Raw genomic sequence first — 18,956 nt, 5'->3', positions numbered from 1 at the left:
GTCAGTGCTCAGCTGAGCTTTGTTGAAGGAGCCAGGGAATGCACGACTGAGCGAATACCCAGGGCTTTCCTACCTCCAGGCCTTTGCCTGCACAGCTCCCTCTGCCAGAGGCACAGCCCCCAGTTATCTCTACTTGTGGACCTCCTTCTCGACCTTGAAGCCCTTCTCAAATGCTGCCTCCCCCAGGAATCCTTTCCCAGTTCCTCCCAGTTGGAGGGATTGCTGATGCTCTGAACACTTGGTCCAAGGCTCTCTGGTGGCACTTGTTACAATGCACCTTGGTGTACGTAGTAACGTATTAATAACCAGCATGAGCCAGGCACCTACCACATGGAGTAGGACCACGCACCTACCACTAGGAGCCAGACACAGACACCGTGGGGAGCCCTGTGCGTGTGTGCGTGTGGGGCCTTGTCTTATTTAATCCTTCACAACAACTTTGCAAAGCAGATACTATTATTATCCCTCCCTTTGCAGAGCACAGAGGCTCAGAGAAGTGAAGTGACTTCCCAGCTATGAGAGAGAGCGCCAGGATCTGATACCAGGTAAACCTGTCTTTTTTCTTTCTTTCTTTTTTTTTTAAATTAGTTTTTATTGGAGTATAGTTGATTTACAATGTTGTTTTAGTTTCTGCTGTACAGCAAAGTGAATCAGTTATACATATATATATATATGTGTATATATATATATATATATATATATATATATATATATATATATATACGCACTCTTTTTTAGATTCTTTTCCCATATAGGTCATTACAGAGTATTGAGTAGAGTTCCCTGTGCTATACAGTAGATTCTTATTAGTTATCTATTTTATATATAGTAGTGTGTATATGTCAACTTTTTTCTTAAAAAGGAAAGAAAAAGCATTAACACACACAGTAAAAAATAATTCAAACAGTACAAAAGAAGGCAGGGAAAAGTAAACCTCTCTGGCACCCAGGTCTCCTTGCTAGAGGCAGCCATGGGGAGGAGTTTCTGGTGTGTTCTTCCAGGGAGTCCAGGCATATGTAAGCATGGATATTAGAAAAAATAATTTAAAAACCTCAAGTGATCATGCATGGTATACTCAGCTCTACATGTGACTGTTTGCTCTTGACAGTGTGCCTTGGAGATCATTTTGTGCTGCTTCTTTCTTTTTCCTGATTGCATAGTATTCATTGTGTGGATGGAGACCATGCTTTATTTGATTAGAGAAGACTACTTTTGGTTGTTTCCAGCCTTTTGCTTATTGCAGACCATTCTGCAATGCATATCTTCCATCGTATGCTAGTGTTCATGTGTGAGGATACCTCTAGGTTTAATCCCAAATTGCAGGGTCCCAGAATGTGTGCAGTTGTAATTTTGTTAGATATGGCCAGATGGTCCTTCGGAGGACCACGGAGGTGGCACTGATGTACCTTCACACCACATCCTCTCTTCCCCTCGCTCTCACCAACACAGGTGCTCTAGAATTTGGGGATCTGCCAATCTAATAGATGAACAGTGGCCTCTGGTGTAGTGTTTTTGTTTTTTTTAAAAACAGCTTTATTGAGATAGAATTCACATACCAGGCAATTCACCCATTTAAAGTGTACAGTTTATTTATTTATTTATTTATTTTGTATGTATTTATGTATTTATTATTTTTTATGGAGTAACAGTTGATTAACAATGTTGTTTTAGTTTCTGCTGTACAGCAAAATGAATGAGTTATACATATGTAAACTTTTTTAGCTTCTTTCCCATATAGGTCATTACAGAGTATTGAATAGAGTTCCCTGTGCTATACAGTAGGTCCTTATTAGTTGTCTATTTGATATATAGTAGTGTGTATATGTCAATCCCAACCTCCCAATTTATCCCTCCCCCAAAGGGTACAATTTAATGGTTTTTAGTATAGTCACAGAGTTGTACAACCATCACCACAATCAATTTTAGAACAATTTCATCACCCCCAGAAAGAAACTATGTAACCCATTTAGTCAGTCTCCACTGCCCCTCAGACCTTCCTCCCTCAGCCCCAGGTGATAACTAGTTTACTTTATGTTTCTGTAGATTTGCTTATTCTGGAACTTTCATGTAAGTGGAATCATACAATACGTAGTCTTTTGTGTCTAGCTTCTTTCACTTAGCATGTTTTCAAGGTTCATCCATGTTGTAGCATGTATCAGTACTCCATTCCTTTTTCTTGCCAAATAATATTCTGTGATATGGATATACCACATTTATTTACCCATTCATCAATTGATGGACATATGGTTGTTTCCACTTTTTGGCTATTATGAATAATGCTTCTATGAACACTCATGTTCAAGTTTTTATGTGGATATGTTTTCTTTTCTCTTGGGTCTATATCTAGGAGTGGGACTTCTGGGTCATATGGTAACTCTATATTTAACCTTTGAGGGAACTGCCAGACTGTTTTTTTCAAAACAGCTACACCATTTCACATTCCCACCAGTACTGTATGAAGTTTCCAATTTCCCTACATCCTTGCCAACAACTTGTTTTCTATCTTTTTAATTACAGCCATCCTAGTGGGTGTGATGTGGTATCACACTGTGGTTTTGATTTGCATTTTCCTGATGACTAATAATGTAGAACATCTTTTCATGCAGTTACTAGCCATATATTTTCTTTGGAGAAATGTCTATTCAGATCTTTTGCCCATTTTTAAGTTGGGTCATTTCTCTTTTTGTTTGTTGAGTTGTAAAAGATCTTTATATATTCTAGATACAAGTCCCTTATCAGATATATGGTTTGCAAATATTTTCTCCCATTTGGTGGATTCTTTTTACCTTCTTGATGGTGTCCTTTGACACACAAACGTTTTTAATTTTTTTAAATAAATTTATTTATTTTATTTATTTATTTTTGGCTGCGTTGAGTCTTCGTTGCTGTGCATGGGCTTTCTCTAGTTGTGGCGAGCGGCGGCTACTCTTCATTGCAGTGTGCGGGCTTCTCATTGCGGTGGCTTCTCTTGTTGCAGAGCATGGGCTCCAGGCATGTGGGATTCAGTAGTTGTGGAACACGGGCTCAGTAGTTGTGGTGCACGGGCTTAGTTGCTCCGTGGCATGTGGGATCTTCCTGGGCCAGGGCTCAAACTTGTGTCCTCTGCATTGGCAGGTGGATTCTTAACCACTGCACCACCAGGCAAGTCCAAACGTTTTTAATTTTGATGAAGTCCAGTTTATCTATTTTTTCTTTTGTTGCTTGTGTCATGACTAAGAAACTATTGTGATCCAAAGTGGGGAAATTTATGCCTGTATTTTCTTATAAGATTTTTAAAGTTTTACCTTGTACATTTAGATTTGTGATCCACTGTGAGTTAATTTTTGTGTAGGGTTTGAGGAAGGTGCCCAGCTTCCTTCTTTTGCCTGAGTGTATCCAGTTATTCCTGCAGCATTCATTGAAAAGATTCTTCTTTCTCCATTTAATTATATTGGCACCCTTGTCAAAAATCAATTGACCATAAATGTGAGTGTTTATTGCTGGACTCTCAATTCTCTCCCATTGATTTATAAGTCTATCTTCATACCAGTACCACACTGTCTTGATTTCCAGAGCTTTGCAGCAAGTTTTGAAATTGAGAAGTGTGAGCCCTCAGGCTTTGTTTCTCTTTTTCAAGATTGTTTTTTCTATTCTGGGTCCCTTGACTGTCCATATGAATTTTAGGATCAGTTTGTCAATTTTTGCAAAGAAGTAGGCTGGGATTTTGTTTGGGATTGTGTTGACTCTATAGATTAGTTTGGGGACTATTGCCATCTTAATAATGCATAGTCTTCCAATCCATGGACATGGGATATCTTTCCATTTATTTAGTTCTTTAATTTCTTTCAACAATTTTTGTTGTTTTCAGAGTATATGTTTTGCACTTCTTTTGTTAATCTTATTTCTAAGTCTTCTTTTGATATTGTAATTTATTTTCTTAATTTTATTTTTGGATTGTTTATTGCTAGTGTATAGAAATACAATTTATTTTTATATACTAATCTTGTACCTTGCAAGTTGCTGAACTTGTTTATTCTCATAATTTTTTTAGTGGAATCCTTAGGAATTTTTATATACAAGATTATGTCATCTACAGATAAAGAAAATTTTACTTCTTCCTTTCTAATCTGGATGTCTTTTATTTCATCTTCTTCCTTTATTGCCCTGGTTGGAACCTCCAGTACAATGTTGAATAGAACTGGTGAGAGCAGACATCCTTGTCTTGTTTCTGAGGGGGAAAGCATTCAGTCTTTCCCCATTAAGTATGTTGTTAGATATGGCTTTTTCATAGATGCCCTTTGTCAGGTTGAAGAAATTCCCTTCTATTCCTAGTTTGGTGGGTGTTTTTATCATGAAAGGGTGTTGGATTTTGCCAAATACTTTTTCTGTATCTACTGAGATTATTGTATAGTTCTTGTCCTTTATTTTATTGGTATGGTATATTACATTGATTGATTTTCAGAAGTTAAACCAACCTTGTATGCTTGGGGTAAATCTCACTTGGTCATGATGTATAATTCTTTTTATATGTTGCTGGATCCAGTTTGCTAGTATTTTGTTGAAGATGTTTACATCTTATATTCATAAGAGATAATGGTCTGTAGTTTTCTTTTCTTATGATGTCTTTGTTTGGCTTTGGTGTTAGGGTAATACTGGCTTCATAGAATGAGTTGGGAAGTGTTCCCAAGTGAAGAATTGGTATTAATTCTTATTTATATGTTTGGTAGAATTCACCAGTGAAGCCACCTGGGCCTGAGTTTTTCTTTGTGACATGTTTTAAAATTACTAATTCAATCTCTTTACTTGTTTTAGCTTTATTTAAATTTTCTATTTCTTATTAGTTTCAGTAGTTTGTGTTTTCTTATGTATTTGTCCATTTTATCCAAGATATCTAATTTGTTGACATGGCATGGCATTGTTCATAGCATTTCCTTAAAATCTTCTTTATTTCTGTAAGATTTGTAGTTGTCCTCTCTTTCATTCCTGGTCTTAGTAATTTGAGTCTTCTCCGTTTTTTTCTTGTTCAGAACAATTTTCTTGTTTGTCAATTTTGTTAATCTTTTCAAAGAACAAACTTTTGGTTTTGTTGATTTTTCTCTATTGTTTTTTATCTTCTATTTCATTAATTTCTGCTGTAATCTTTATTTCCTTCCTTTCACTTGCTTTAGGATTAGTTTGCTCTTCTTCTTTTTCTTCTTCTTCTTTTTTTTTTTGCTAGTGTTTTAAGGTGGAAGTTTAGGTTATTGATTCAAGATCTTTCTTCTTTTTTAATATAGGCATTTACAGCTATACATTTCCCTTTAGGTTCTACTTTACTGCATCCCATACATTTTGAGAAGTTGTGTCTTCATTTTCATTCATCTCAAAGTATTTTCTACTTTTTTGAGTGGTTTCTTCTTTGACTCATTGGTTATTAGGTGCATTAATTTTCACATATTTGTAATTTCCCAAATTTATTTCTGTTACTGATGTCTAATTCATTTCATTGTTATCAGAAACATACTTTGTATGATTTCACTCCTTTTAAATTTATTGAGGCTTGTTTTATGGCTTAGCATATGGTCTATCCTGGAGAATATTCCATGTGCACTTGAGAAGAATGTGTATTCTGCTGTTGCTGGGTGGCTTGTGTAGTTTTAATGTGATTTATCTTCTAAGTGAGATTGAGCATCTTCTCATATGTTTAAATACCATTTCATTTGCTGTAAACTATCTGTGGTTATTTTTCTTATTTTATGGGAGCTCATTATATATTAAGGGAAAAAAACCTTTGTCTATCTACGAGTTACAAATATTTTTCCTAGCTTTTGGTTTGTCTTGTGAACTTATGATGTTTATCAAGCCATGTAGACGTTTTAGATTTTTATGTAGATAGATTTATTATTTTAAAAAAGATTTTTAGGTTTTTTGGTCATGTTTAGAAATGCTTTTCCCATTCGGAGATTAGAAAACTTATTCTCCCACCTTATTTTAGAGCTTTATGGTTTTATTTTTGTGTGGTTTAAATATGATTGATCTGGAATTTATAGGCATGTGGAGTGAGATCGAGATCCAACTTTGTTTCCTGATGGCAGATCATTGGTCCCAACTCTGTCTTAAAAATAGTCTAAAAAAAAAAATAGTCTACGTTTTTCTCACTGTTATGAAATGCTACTTTCATAATATATTAAATTTCCATATGTTTTGGGACAATTTTTGGACCCTCTTTTCTGCTCCTTTAATTTATATATATTTTGTACTGATATCACACAGTTTTAATTGTGACTTTATAGTAAGTTTTACTACCTGGTTGGACTATTTTCTCTTCGTTACTCTTCTTTTTAAGGTTTTCCTGGCTATTCTTTCCTTTTTTTTTCCTAGTTAATTAATTATTTTTTTTGCCACGTTGGGTCTTCATTGCTGTGCGCGGGCTTTCTCTAGTTGCGGTGAGTGGGGTCTACTCTTTGTTGCGGTGCGCCAGCTTCTCATTGCGGTGGCTTCTCTTGTTGCGGAGCACAGGCTCTAGGCACGTGGGCTTCAGTAGTTGTGGCACACGGGCTCTAGAGAGCAGACTCAGTAGTTGTGGCGCATGGGCTTCGTTGCCCTGCAGCATGTGGGATCTTCCCGGGCCAGGGCTTGAACCCGTGTCCCCTGCATTGACAGGCAGATTCAACCACTGTGCCATCAGGGAAGTCCCATTCCTGGCTATTCTTATAATTTACTCATAAACTTGAAAATTGACCTGCTTAGTTAGAAAAAAAATCCTGTTGGGGTTTCATTGGGATCACATTCAATTTGTAGATTTACTTAGGAAGAATCTATATTTTTGCAATGCTTAGCTTTCGTTTTTTTTTTTTTTTTCCGGCCACGCTGCACAGCTTGCAGGACCCCAATTCCCCGAACAGGGATCAAACCCGGGACCTCGGCAGTGAGAGCTCAGAGTCCCAACCACTCGAATGCCAGGAAATTCCCATGCTAAGCTTTCTTTCATTTTATTTCCTGATTGCTGTTGGTATATAGCTACATTATTGATTTTTGGATATTACATTTAATTTCCTTCTGCTTTACTTAATTCACTTTTTGTTCAATAGTTTTATGGAAAATTCTCTTGGATTTCTCAGATCTATATTGATAACAGCTGCAAGTGATGATACTCATCATCTGTTTTCCAATTCCATTTTATTCCATCTATTTCTTTTTCTTAGCTCATCGCACTGGCAAGCACCTTAGAGCAAGGTTAACTAGTGGACATGCTTGTCTTTTCTGGACTCTTTCCCTGTGAAGTGGCTTTTGTAGGCCTTGGTTCCAATCAACTCTACCAGACAGTCTCTCCAGGGCCATGCACAGGGCTTTACACACAGTTGGAATTTTGGAAGCCTTTGCTTAATTGTAAGAGTGGTTAGAAAAGACAGCAAGGATCTGAAGAGACGTCTTCCACAGTGATGATAATAATAGCTATTATTTATTGAGCACTTCCTATGTTCCAGGTACTTTATCAGTATTACCTCATGTTTTCCCCTCAAGCCCAATCATATAGGAGCAATTACACAGATTCCCATTTTTGATAAGGGGTAAACTGAGGCCCCCTGGAGGCTGCATGACCAGGAAATGGCAAGTTGGTATCTGAACCTGGCATTCTGGCTCCAGGCTTTCCATGATGCTTCTTCTTCCTTGGAGGGTCCAGAGATATGGATGGTGATGTCAGAGGTTGACCTCTGACCTGTCTTGCCTCTGTGTTAGGGAGGTGGAGATGGTGGAATGGTGGGGGTGCCTGGGGCAGGGAGGGTATCAGCACAGTGGGCGGGGCACCAGAGGTGCCTTCTGACTGTACTCTTCTGATCCCCGAGCATCCCAACTCTGCTGCACTCACTTGCTGTATGGCCTTAGGCAAGGTTCTGGCTTCTCTGAACTTTGGTCCCATCTGTAAAGTGGATGTAGTTGTAGTCCCTACTTCACTGTGCTGTGGGGACAATTGAGTATCGACTGCATGCAACATGCTCAGCTCTGTGCTTGGCATTCAAGGCCCTGCCACTAAGTCTTGCTTCCTCTTGCGTTGCTCCTCTCGTCGCCTGTAACGGTAATAACAGCAAACGACAGTGAGCGCTGTTTATCAAGCACTTATTCTCTGCCTGGCACATGGACTCTCTCACTTAATTCTCAGATGTTAAGTTTATTATTACCCCCATTTTATTTTTTATTTTTTTAATCTGTTTATTATTTGTCATTTTTTTTATACATCTTTATTGGAGTATAATTGCTTTACAATGTTGTATTAGTTTCTGCTGTACAACAAAGTGAATCAGCTATACATATACATATATCCCCATATCCCCTCCCTCTTGAGCCTCCCTCCCACCCTCCCTATCCCACCTCTCTAGGTCATCACAAAGCACCGAGCTGATCTCCCTGTGCTTTGTAGCAGCTTCCCACTAGCTATCTCTTTTACATTCGGTAGTGTATATATGTCAATGCTTCTCTCTCACTACGTCCCAGCCTCCCATTCCCCCACTGTGTCCTCAAGTCCATTCTCTACGTCTGCGTCTTTATTCCTGTCCTGCCCCTAGGTTCATCAGAATCTTTTTTTTTTTTTTTTAGATTCCATATGTATGTGTTAGCATATGATATTTGTTTTTCTCTTTCTGACTTACTTCACTCTGTATGACAGACTCTAGGTCCATCCACCTCACTACAAATAACTCAATTTCATTCCTTTTTATTACGCCCATTTTAAAGATAAGGCAACTGAGAGGTGAAGTGACTTGCCCAAGAAGATTTAGCTAGTGAGTAGTGGAGCCAGGATTTGAACCCAGGTCTGACTGGAGTCCTCACTCTCAACTCCTAAGCTCCTGGCCTCCCCTCCACTCTTAGAAGAGGTGGAGGTGACCTTCTTCAGAGTCAGGAAGGAAGGAGCGGGTATGACCTGGCCAGGAGGTGAGAGAATGTGGTGCCCTCCTGTAGGGGGCCCATGGGAGGAGGCCACAGCCCCAGCTCCACAGGGCCACGTGGACCCAGCTGAAGGGTTTAGGCCTCATCCAGAGGGGGATGATGGGAAGCTCTTGAATGTTTGTTTAAGTCTCATTGAAAAAAAAATTATGACAAGGTAATTTCTAAATGTCAAGTGACACAACATGTAAAGTAAAGAAGGGATTTTCCTTTCCCTCTTTCACACCTTTTGGATTAAATATTGTGAAGAATTTGGACTCCTTCCAGAATTTTCTCTAAACCTTACGGCACATGTGTGTGCACGTCTGCACATACACACACATACACATTCACATGCTAATTTCCTTTACAGAAATAATTGTAGTTCATGTGTACTATGTGCCAGGCACCCCACTAAGGCCTTGTCTGCATTCCCTTTAATCCTCCCACCAACCCTTTGACATAGGTAGCACTATTGCCCCCATTTTCTAGATGAGGAAACTGTGGCCCCGAGTGGCCCAGAGGACATTCTACACTGCCATCTTCCTCTTCACTTAATAGTGTGTCGTGAGCATCTTCCCAGGCCACCCCGAGCTCTCATTCTGTTTGTTTATCTGCACCGCTGTCCACTTGATGAACAGACCATCATTTATTTGTCCAGTCCCCCTCTGATAAACACTTAGGTCTTTTCCAGTTTTCCGTGGACCGTGTTGAGCAGGGGCCCTATTTGTTTGTGTGCGTTACAGAGATGCCTCTGGCTGCTGGACGAGGGCGCCCTGGAGGGGCCCCCACTGCTGTCCCAGGTCAGGACGACAGGGGCCTGGCCTGAGGGAGTGGAGATGGGGTGGGGGGAGGGATGCATTTGAGGAAGATTGGCGGGGAGGACGGGCGAACCAGCCCTGAGATGGAGACATGGGGTGAGGGGAAGTCGTAGAGGGAGATACCAAGTTAGTTTGGGACCCGCTGAGCACGAAGCGCTGGGGGCACCGATGGGGAGGCGCTATAGGGCATCCCAGTACCTCTCACGGTAGCGATAGCGCAGGCCCTCTGTCCGGAGCCTGTGGTCAGGAGCAGCTCCCCAGAGGAAAGGGGCTACCTTCCTCTGGGAGCCTCAGACACACCGAGTATGGAGCCCCCCCAACTTCCTCTTGGACCCCAAGGATCTATCTCTGCCTTGGAGTGAGCAAGTGGCGGAAAAGATGTGGGGAGTTGTCCCTTCTCAAATGGGCAGCTCATGGTGACTTAGCGTTTGGGCTCTGAGACAGGGTCCTGCCTCAAGAAAGGAGACCACGGTCCGGAAGGGCGGTCTCTCTCAAGGTCACACAGCACTGCGGCAGCCCTGCAGGGACTAGACCCCATCCTAAATGTGCTGTCCCTCCTCTAGCACACTCTGCTATGGCAAAGCTTGAAATCTTGGGCTTTCTCTAGGAATGGGGCTAGGCTGCCTTATCCACTCACACCCCATCTTGCTGTTCACGTGAAAGGGAGGTCCGGAGGGCAGGAGGTGGACCCTGTGAGCAGCCCCTGATTCCTGCCGCCCAGTGTGGTTTCATGTCCCCACTTTCCTTCATTCTCACCCTCGCTGTGTTATCTCAGGCAGGTGCCTCAACCTTTCTGTGCCTCTGCTTCCTCATCAGTAAAATAGGGACACTATTAGTATCTACTTCCTAGATTATCATGGGGATTTGATGAGTCAATATTTGCAAAGTGCTTAGAGCAGGGCCCAGTACAAGGTCCAGGCTCTGGGAGTGTTTGAATATTGCAGAATGATACTTGGTCTCTACAACATGGCATTGCAGGAACAAAGCAGGATGCAAATCATATCTGTGCTCATTTAGTCTTTTGTCTATTCTGCAAATATTTCAGAGCACCTAGTAGGGATATGGAGATGGGTCCGACCCGGTCCTTCCCGCAGGGAGCTTAGAGTCAAGGGCACTAGATGGATCCCAATATACAGTCCTATATTCATATGACGCCGGAAGGAAACGCACCGCCGTGCCCAGGGGCTTGTCCTCTGGAGGCAGGTTGCCGGCGTGCCACAGCATCCCAAGCATGTTCCGTGTACTTCCTCATGGATTCTCCCAGCAGCCCTATGACATGGGTACTGTTGTTATCCTCAGTTGACAGAGAAGGAAACTGAGGCACAGGGTCCCACGCTGGGCTTGTAGGGCTGGGATTCACACACAGGTAGTCTGCTTTGGTACTCTGGCCCTTAACCTCGACCCCCCCACCTCTCCACAAACAGGTGGTACTTGTATAATCAGAATCAACCACAGGGACAAAAAACACCCAAAACACCCAAAACAAAAACCCAAACCGCACAAACCAACAAACGTTGCAAGCAGAGGCCCTGGGCCACCTTAGTCTGGTCTTGAAGGACCTCTTATGTTTTTTCTGAGTGTCTCAGTGGGGAGTGGTCTTCTTGGTTAGTGTAAGAGCTTAGGGGTCGAGAGCTTTTTTCTTTGCCCCCTCCCAAGTGGGCACATGCATCCTCTTGGTGCTGGAAGGGCCTTCAAGTTCCAGCCCTGGCTTTCCCTCCCCCTCCATGGCACATCAGCCAAGTATACTTTCTCCTGTCCTTGATTACCTCCAGTGACAGGGGGCTCACTCTTCATCATTTAGTTCATTCTAAAGAAAGTTTCGGCTCTTCGAAAGTTCTTCATTAAAATTTAAAAAATATTTTTAATGTGTTTTTATAACTTTTATTTCCTCTCAAAGTCCCACAAACCAGTCCCCTGTTGGAGCATGCACCCTCTGAGGCAGGACCTGGCCATTTCATCTCTGTGTCCCCCTGTGGTGACTGGCAGAGGGCTTGCTGTACAGTTGGTGCTGTGAATACTATACCAGGGAGCAGGTGGGTGGGGATGTGGCGGTTGGGGCTCAGCCTCCATCGAGCCTGGGGCTGTGGGTAACCGGGTTAGTAGATCCCATGGGACACCAACTGTATGAGCACTGATGGGCATCGTGACCTCAACGGATTGGGTTGCCGTAGAAATTGGCCTTCCCAGGCCCGTTGGCATATCCCTTGAGCAGGTCTCCCCAGGGCCTCCCCAGCCCCACATTCTCTGAGCTGGATGGCCCCCAGGGAGCATGCAGGCCACGCCCCCATTGTGCAGATGGGCAGCCTGAGGCCCAGAGGGTTACAGGGACTGGCTAAGGTTCACATAGGGAGGGGTGTCACAGAGCTGGGCTTGGCGCTCAGGGCAAACAGTCTTGCCTGAGGCCCCAGCCAGTCAAGGGGACTTTTCCACATTCACGGGTTCCCAGAGGAAGTTCTGGACTGACTTCAGGGCCTGCAGCATCCCCTGGAGAATAATTCGGAGCTTATATCGCCAGTGTGTCCAGAATCACAGTATCAGTAATAGCTGATGTGGCAGGGTGACCTACTGTGCTCCCAGCACTCTGCCTTGCCTCCTTCAGTTGTCACGGTCATTTCCAGATGAAGAAGTGGGGCACAGAGGGAAGTTAAGTCACTTGCCTGAGGTCACACAGCCGATTAGGAGCAGAGCCAAGATCTGAGTCTGGGGAGTCTGGCTTCAGAGCCCACCTTTAACTGCCATGCCATACACGGCCTCACTATCACTCTTGCTTTTGGGGGAGTAAAGGATATTTCAGGTCTGGGAAGCTCTTAGTATTGGGCCTGCCAGAGTCAGAGCCTGATAAATCATGACCCAAGAGACAGAACCTTGATGATTTCTCTTTCTAGTCATATCCTCCCAACAGTTCTGAGAAATCTGTTTTCTCCCTACTTTGCAGATGAGGATGCTGAGGCCCAGAGAGGGGAAGTGACTTGCCTAGGGTCACACAGCGGGGAGAGGTAGATCAGGGCCTCTAGTCCGAGACCGCCGACTCTACATCTGGTGTTCGTGCTGAGACCTCAGGCTGCTTCCCAGGTCCTCTGGGATAGCCCCTGCCTTGCACCAGGTGAGGTGATGACCCATCAGGGCTGCCAAGATGAGGGAGCTGGGAGGGGCGGCCATGGTGTGTGGGGAGACCCTGGCTAGGCTGCATGAGGACCTGCGGATGGCAACGTGGGGAGCAAAGGGGGGTGGCAGGGCTATGGGCGTCACTGGGGAGTTTGCAACTTGGGTTTCTCTGTGTTTCCCGATCTCTAGCCCTCCCAGATTTCTGGCTCAGAACTCTCTTAACTAGTGAATAGTCACACATTCACACTCATTCATTCAGCTGTTTAGTGAGCACCTACTGTGTGCCATACCCTGTGCTGGGTACTGGGAGCACAGCAGTGAACTAGACAGACAAAAGCCCATGACGATAATCATGTAATCACACACACACACACACACACACACACACACACAAAACTGGGCCACATGTTATCAAGGAGAGGCACAAAAGGCAAGGGGACTTAAACCAATGAAAGAAGTTGGGGAACACTTCCCAGGGAGGTGATTTTGATTTTTTTTTCCTTAAGAGTTTTATTGAGGTATAATTGACATACCATAAACTGCACATGTGTAAGGTGTGCAGTTTGATAAGTTTTGACACATGGATGCACTCATGAAACCATCAGCACAGTCAAGATAATCCATCACCCCTAAACATTTCTCTCCCACTCCCCACATGCTGTCTCCAAGGAGGCAACGTTTGGGCTGAGAACTGAAGGAGGCATGAGTTACTCTGCTCAAGTGGTCAGGGAAAAGCATTCAGGCAGAGGAAACAGCATGTGCAAAGGCCCTGGGCCTGGAGTGAGCTCCCAGCCATCTCTCCTTTCAGCTGCCTGCTGTATCCCTGCCCTAGCTGCAACTTTTAGCACCTTTCCCACTGGTGTTAGACAATTTCAGTCAGTCATGTATTCACTCAACAAACCCTCGGCCTTCTCCTATATGCCTGGGACATAGGCATGACTCAAGATACTATCCCTGCCCACGAGAGGCAGAAACAGTGACTCAGAGGAAGGTGGGGAAGGTTAGAGCTTCTGATTATGAGGTGTTTCTTCTGTGCTTGGCCCTGTACCCAGGAAGCCCTTTATGGTTGCCATCACTATTCCCATTTTACAGATGGAGAAACTGAGGTTCTGAAAGGTAACTTACCCAAAGAGGCCTCTTTGGGCCTCAGTTTCCCCATCTGTAGAATGGATGGGAGTGCAGGCTAAGGGGCCTAGGCAACCCTGCCGGCTCCCAGAGCCCTTCACCCAGGGTCCTCTCTCGTCTCCAGCAGGACCATGGGCAGCAACAAGAGCAAGCCCAAGGATGCCAGCCAGCGGCGCCGCAGCCTGGAACCTGCTGATAACACCCATGGCGGCGGCGGCGGCGGCGGCGGCGGCGGCGGCGGGGGTGCCTTCCCCACCTCACAGACCCCCAGCAAGCCGGCCTCCGCTGATGGCCACCGGGGCCCCAGCACGGCCTTTGCCCCTGCAGCCGCCGAGCCCAAGCTGTTCGGAGGTTTCAACTCCTCCGACACAGTCACCTCCCCGCAGAGGGCGGGGCCCCTGGCTGGTCAGTGCACCTGGGAGTGTGGGAGCCGGGTGGCCCTGGCCCCTCCCCCAGGAGGGCTGTGTGCCCTGGGGGAGTGACGCCCCCTCTCTGGGCTGCTGTTTCTTTCGCTCAGTGACCAGGAGGAGTCTGGGGGTTACTTGGCTTTAGGGAATATTGGGGGTTTCCTGGAGGCTTTATAAACTGGAAAGTGTGGTGCACACTCCATTGCCTTTAGGGGTGAATCCGATGTAGCGTATAAAGGGCCCTAGAGATACAGGACTATAGGCGGAAACAGGCCCAGAGAGCCGGGGGGTTTCTCGGAAGCACGGGGACGGGTCTGAGGCATTGCTTTTTGCTCTGGTCAGCCCAGAGATGGATCAGGACAGGAGGCGGTGAGTGGCCAAGGGGGCGGGGCGGGTTAGAAGGGAGAAAGAGAACTGGGGTCTTCAGAGGCCCGGCCCAATGCCGAGATGCGCCCCTGCACCCTCTGCTGGCGCTTTGTGGGTATAGCAGCGCCAGGTGAAGGATGCTTAGAGATGCAGATGTGGTCCTGGAGACACACAGACATAAGACCCTCACACAAACACGTGCATTCTTACCCGGACACCCTCACACAGAGCCCCCCCCCATACACACACACACACACACACACACACACACACACACACACACACAGTCAGCAACTCATTCAGAGACACCCATACAGGACATTTACACGTGCTAAGCTAGAGACGCTTTCGTAAACAGACACGCCATGCACATAGAGACACACTCAGGGACACATGGATGTGCACCCTCCAGGCACAGACACACACCCAACGCAAATGTATACAAATACAAACACACATATGCAAAAAAACCTCATACTCCCAGATGGAGACAGACACATGTGGTCAGAAGCCCTTCAAAAGCACACACGTGCCCAGCTAGAAATGCCATCCCGGAGACCCACAGACTCACAGATGCACAGATGCACATATGTGCAGTGAGAACACACAGGCACAGACACACACCCAAGTGAGACAGACCCACAAACATACCCATTCGTTTGTTCAAGAGATAGTTGTGGCGCCCCTCCTGTGTGCCAGGTCTCTTCTGGTGCTGGGGTCACAGCAACGTGTAAAACAGACAGAACCCCTGTGGGGGAGAGAAGCAAAGAGCAAGGTGTGTAAACCGTGCAGGGTGTTAGTGGGTGGTAACTGCTGTGAAAGAGCAAAACGGACAGGGAGTAGTGTTGGTGGATGTGTGGCTGGAGGTTGTAACTTCAAATGGGGGGACAGAGAGGGCTTCAGAGGGGACAGTTACCTGCAGCCAAGATCTTCCCTGACACACAGAAGCATCCAGAGTCACATCTCCCCAGAAAAGAGCTGCGTCCCCAGGTGCAGTTTCCTTCATTCACTGCTTCATTCATCTAATGGTTGTTTCTTGAGCACGTACTATACACCAGGCTCTAGGAACAAAACAAAGATGTCTGTTATTGGGGACTTCTGGTGCTGTGGGGAAGACAGATAGCAAACAGAGAAGCCAACACCCAGCATCCCCTCAAGCCCAGTGGGCACACTCAGAGGTGGAGAGACGCACGTGCTTCCTACACGCCCTCACAAGCGTGCGGGACACACAGACACAGGGGGACATGCATAGAGGCCCACCCCCAGTGAATGGGACCAGGCCTCTGGGCTGGAGGTGGGAGACCAACCCCAGCCCCGCCCAGGGTGCAAGGCTCTCTTGTCCACCTCTCCCCCCAGCCATGGCTCTGGCCGTTCTGACACTCCCCACCTTCTGTGCAGGCGGAGTGACCACCTTTGTGGCCCTCTATGACTATGAGTCGCGGACAGAGACTGACCTGTCTTTCAAGAAAGGGGAGCGGCTCCAGATTGTCAACAACACGTGAGTGCCCCCCTACCCCACTGCCCCTCAGGACCCCAGCCCTGGGCCTGGTCTTGGGACAGAGCCACTTCTGAGCGTCCCAGGGCCAGCTTGATGGGCAGCAGGCAGAGCTGGGTGTCCAGGCAGCTGAGGTGCAGGGAACCGTCCTGGGGCCTCTGGGGGTGATGAGGCAGGCGCCGGCGGTCGGGGGTCTGGGACGGCTCCACAGACAGGGATCTGGGTGCAGTAACTGGACGGCAGAGCACAGCACTCCAGATCCCAGAACCCGCACGGGGGCGTGTGATCAGCGCAGGACTGGGCCGGCGACCCAGGACTACAAAAAGCAGGGCCTGTGGAGCTGGAGGCTGTGCCCACAGAGGTGCTGGAGAGCCTGGGCAACCAGTAGAGTCTCTAGCTGTAGAGGGAGGGCCCTCATTGGGAGGGTTGGGGGACCCATCCTGGGGACCCAGTGTGAGAGGGGTCAGGATAGGGCATGGGGATGAGATGGTGGGATAGGGGTGGAGGGCGGGGCACTGTGGTGGGCATCTCTGCTTCACCTCCAGGGACTCCAGCCTTGGGGTGGGGCATCCTAGGGCCAAGTTGGCATATGGGGGAATGGGGGCCCCTGTGAGCAGGGATAGTGAACTGGCGAGGGGTGGGTGAGGCTCCGGCCATGGGGTGGCGTCCTTCCCCTCCTCCCCACTCCCCTCCTTTCCTTGCCTAGAGTGCAGTGAGGTGGGGTGCAACACCTGTCATGGCGGGTGGGGGGGTGCAGGCTTTGGGTCATGCGCCCAGGGGTGGTCACAGCTGGGGTGATCCCACTGGGGGCGGAGCTGCCGACCCGAGGGGTACAGCTCCACGCCTGCTGCATTCCTGCCTTCTGAGGGCCTGCGTCCCCTCTCCGCCACCTCCCATCCCCCCAACAGCCTCGGGGAACCCCCTCCCCATTCCTGGCCCGTGCTTGCTCCCTCCAGCTCTCTCTCAGCTTCTCCCTCTCTGCTTCTCTCTCGCTGGCCCTAGGAGGAAGGTGGATGTCAGGTGTGTACACACTCCGTGGGCGGCGGGCTGGGTAGGGGCGCTTCACTGGTGGGGGTGGGCTGCCGCCGGCATGTGCTTCATATGGTCTCTGGCTCCCTTGGTTGCACCCCTTCCGGCTTCCCCAGCTTCTGTCCTCACCCCCAATAGTTTGACCAGATCCCTACCTTAATCCCAGGCTGAGAATGGGGAGGGTCCTCCTGTCACGCCTGTCACTCCCCATCTCACCTCTTCCCCATCCACCTCATGCTAACTCATCCCCTCCCTGTTCAGCCCACACTGAGTGCCAGCTGCGTGCAGGGTCCAGTGCTGGGCCCAGTGAGGCCTCGGTGGAGAAGGCCATGCCCTCCTGGAGCCAGAGTGTGGCCGGGATGCAGCCCCAGTCCAGGCCAAGTGGCAGGCAGAGGGCGGGGCTGGGGTCAGCTCAGGCCTTAGGGCCCCTGCTGTGTGCCCCCCCTCTGATGGTGACCACAGGGGCTGGGAGTTTCAAGCAGGACCTTGAAGGAAGCACAGTGAAGTCGAGGGGATGGAGGGAGTGGTAGAAGGCAGTCCCCCTCACAGAAAGGCAGCTCGTGGGAGGGTGCAGGGCTGGAGGGGGCTGGTTGCCTTCAGGGCTGTGGAAGGGCGAGAAGGTTCTAGAGGGTAGAGTAGAATCGATCCATGAGCATCCTCGAAGGCCTGGCTAAGGAGGTTGGACGTCTCCACCGTCTCCAAGCATTTCTTGCTTCTTCATGCCTCCCTGCCCTTTGTGCATGTTGTTCTCTCTGCCTAAAGCGCCCTTTCTCCCATCTCTGCCTGGCAAACTCCTATTCATCCCTCAAGATCCAGTTTAGAACTGCCCCCTTTGTGAGGCAAAGGGGAAAAGAGGTAGCAGGCATTTTTACCCATGTCCTTGTATTTGCTCTGCTGCCATCCCACCAGGGCTGTAGTGATGGGGGAGGGGCCATCTCCATTTTGCAAATGAGGAAACTGAGGCTCAGAGATGTGAAGGCCTTTGTCTAAGGTCACACAGCTACCAAGTAGCAAAGCCAGGATTGGAACTTGGGCAGCAGATCTCTCCCTTCCTTACGCTGCTCTCCCGGGGGGGAGGGGGCTTTCCCAGCTCCCCCCACACCCTTCTGTCTGAGTCCCAATTCAGAGTCCCGCTCCAGTTCTCTTATGGTTCCAGCTGTTTGTATCTCCCTTCCTCCAAACTGGGAACTCCTTGAGGGCTTTTCTTGGGCCTGCCACATTTCTGGGTCCCCTGTCACCTGTTGCTCAGCACACTGTGGGTGCCCGGGTGGTGCTTTTGCACGAGATGAGTGAACAGTCATAAAATAGCCACCGTCTCTTGTGCCTCGAGTGTGGGCCTGTTCTCGTGTGGAGCAGTTGCATTGTTTTATTTATACAGCACCACAGCCCTGGGAAGTGGAAATGCTTACTTGCTCCATTTTACAGATGAGGAAACTGAGGCCCAGAGAGGTGAAGTGACTTGCTCAAGGTCACACAGCTAGTAGTGGCAGAGCTGGGAGGGGTAGGCATGACCCCGAGCCCTTGGAAGAGGAGCTCCGTGGAGGTGCAGAGGAGCCAGGAGGAGGGAAGGGCCCGAGCTGGGGAGGATGCCTCAGGTTAGAGGCTTTGAAGTACTGGAGGATCTCAACCAGCAACGATGGGAAGAGTGTCTCAGGGGGTCACAGCTTGAGGAAAGCTCTCAAAACTTTGATTCTGCCTCTTTCACTCAGAGTCAGAGGGCAGCCCTCA

The 18,956-nt window shown here is 47.4% G+C and overlaps 1 protein-coding gene across 5 annotated transcripts in view; it reads left to right on the top strand.

The window, feature by feature from the left end:
• Window positions 1-18,956, top strand: part of SRC (SRC proto-oncogene, non-receptor tyrosine kinase) — a 55,070-nt gene that overhangs the window by 20,401 nt on the left and 15,713 nt on the right. For 2 of the 5 annotated variants that reach the window (XM_036825719.1, XM_036825717.1), the window contains exons 2-6: window positions 478-545; window positions 12,637-12,804; window positions 14,056-14,336; window positions 16,103-16,202; window positions 17,202-17,219. In XM_036825719.1, coding sequence (XP_036681614.1) covers window positions 14,063-14,336; window positions 16,103-16,202; window positions 17,202-17,219 — 392 coding nt within the window. In that variant the 5' untranslated portion in view covers window positions 478-545; window positions 12,637-12,804; window positions 14,056-14,062. The remainder of the gene's footprint in view (window positions 1-477; window positions 546-12,636; window positions 12,805-14,055; window positions 14,337-16,102; window positions 16,203-17,201; window positions 17,220-18,956) is intronic. The other 3 variants (XM_036825721.1, XM_036825720.1, XM_036825718.1) reach the window with 2 other exon arrangements.

This window comes from Balaenoptera musculus, chromosome 15 (assembly GCF_009873245.2).
Source record: "Balaenoptera musculus isolate JJ_BM4_2016_0621 chromosome 15, mBalMus1.pri.v3, whole genome shotgun sequence".
Taxonomy (NCBI): domain Eukaryota; kingdom Metazoa; phylum Chordata; class Mammalia; order Artiodactyla; family Balaenopteridae; genus Balaenoptera; species Balaenoptera musculus.
Note: the sequence above shows the minus strand (reverse complement) of the source record. Positions and strands in the feature narration are given on the sequence as shown.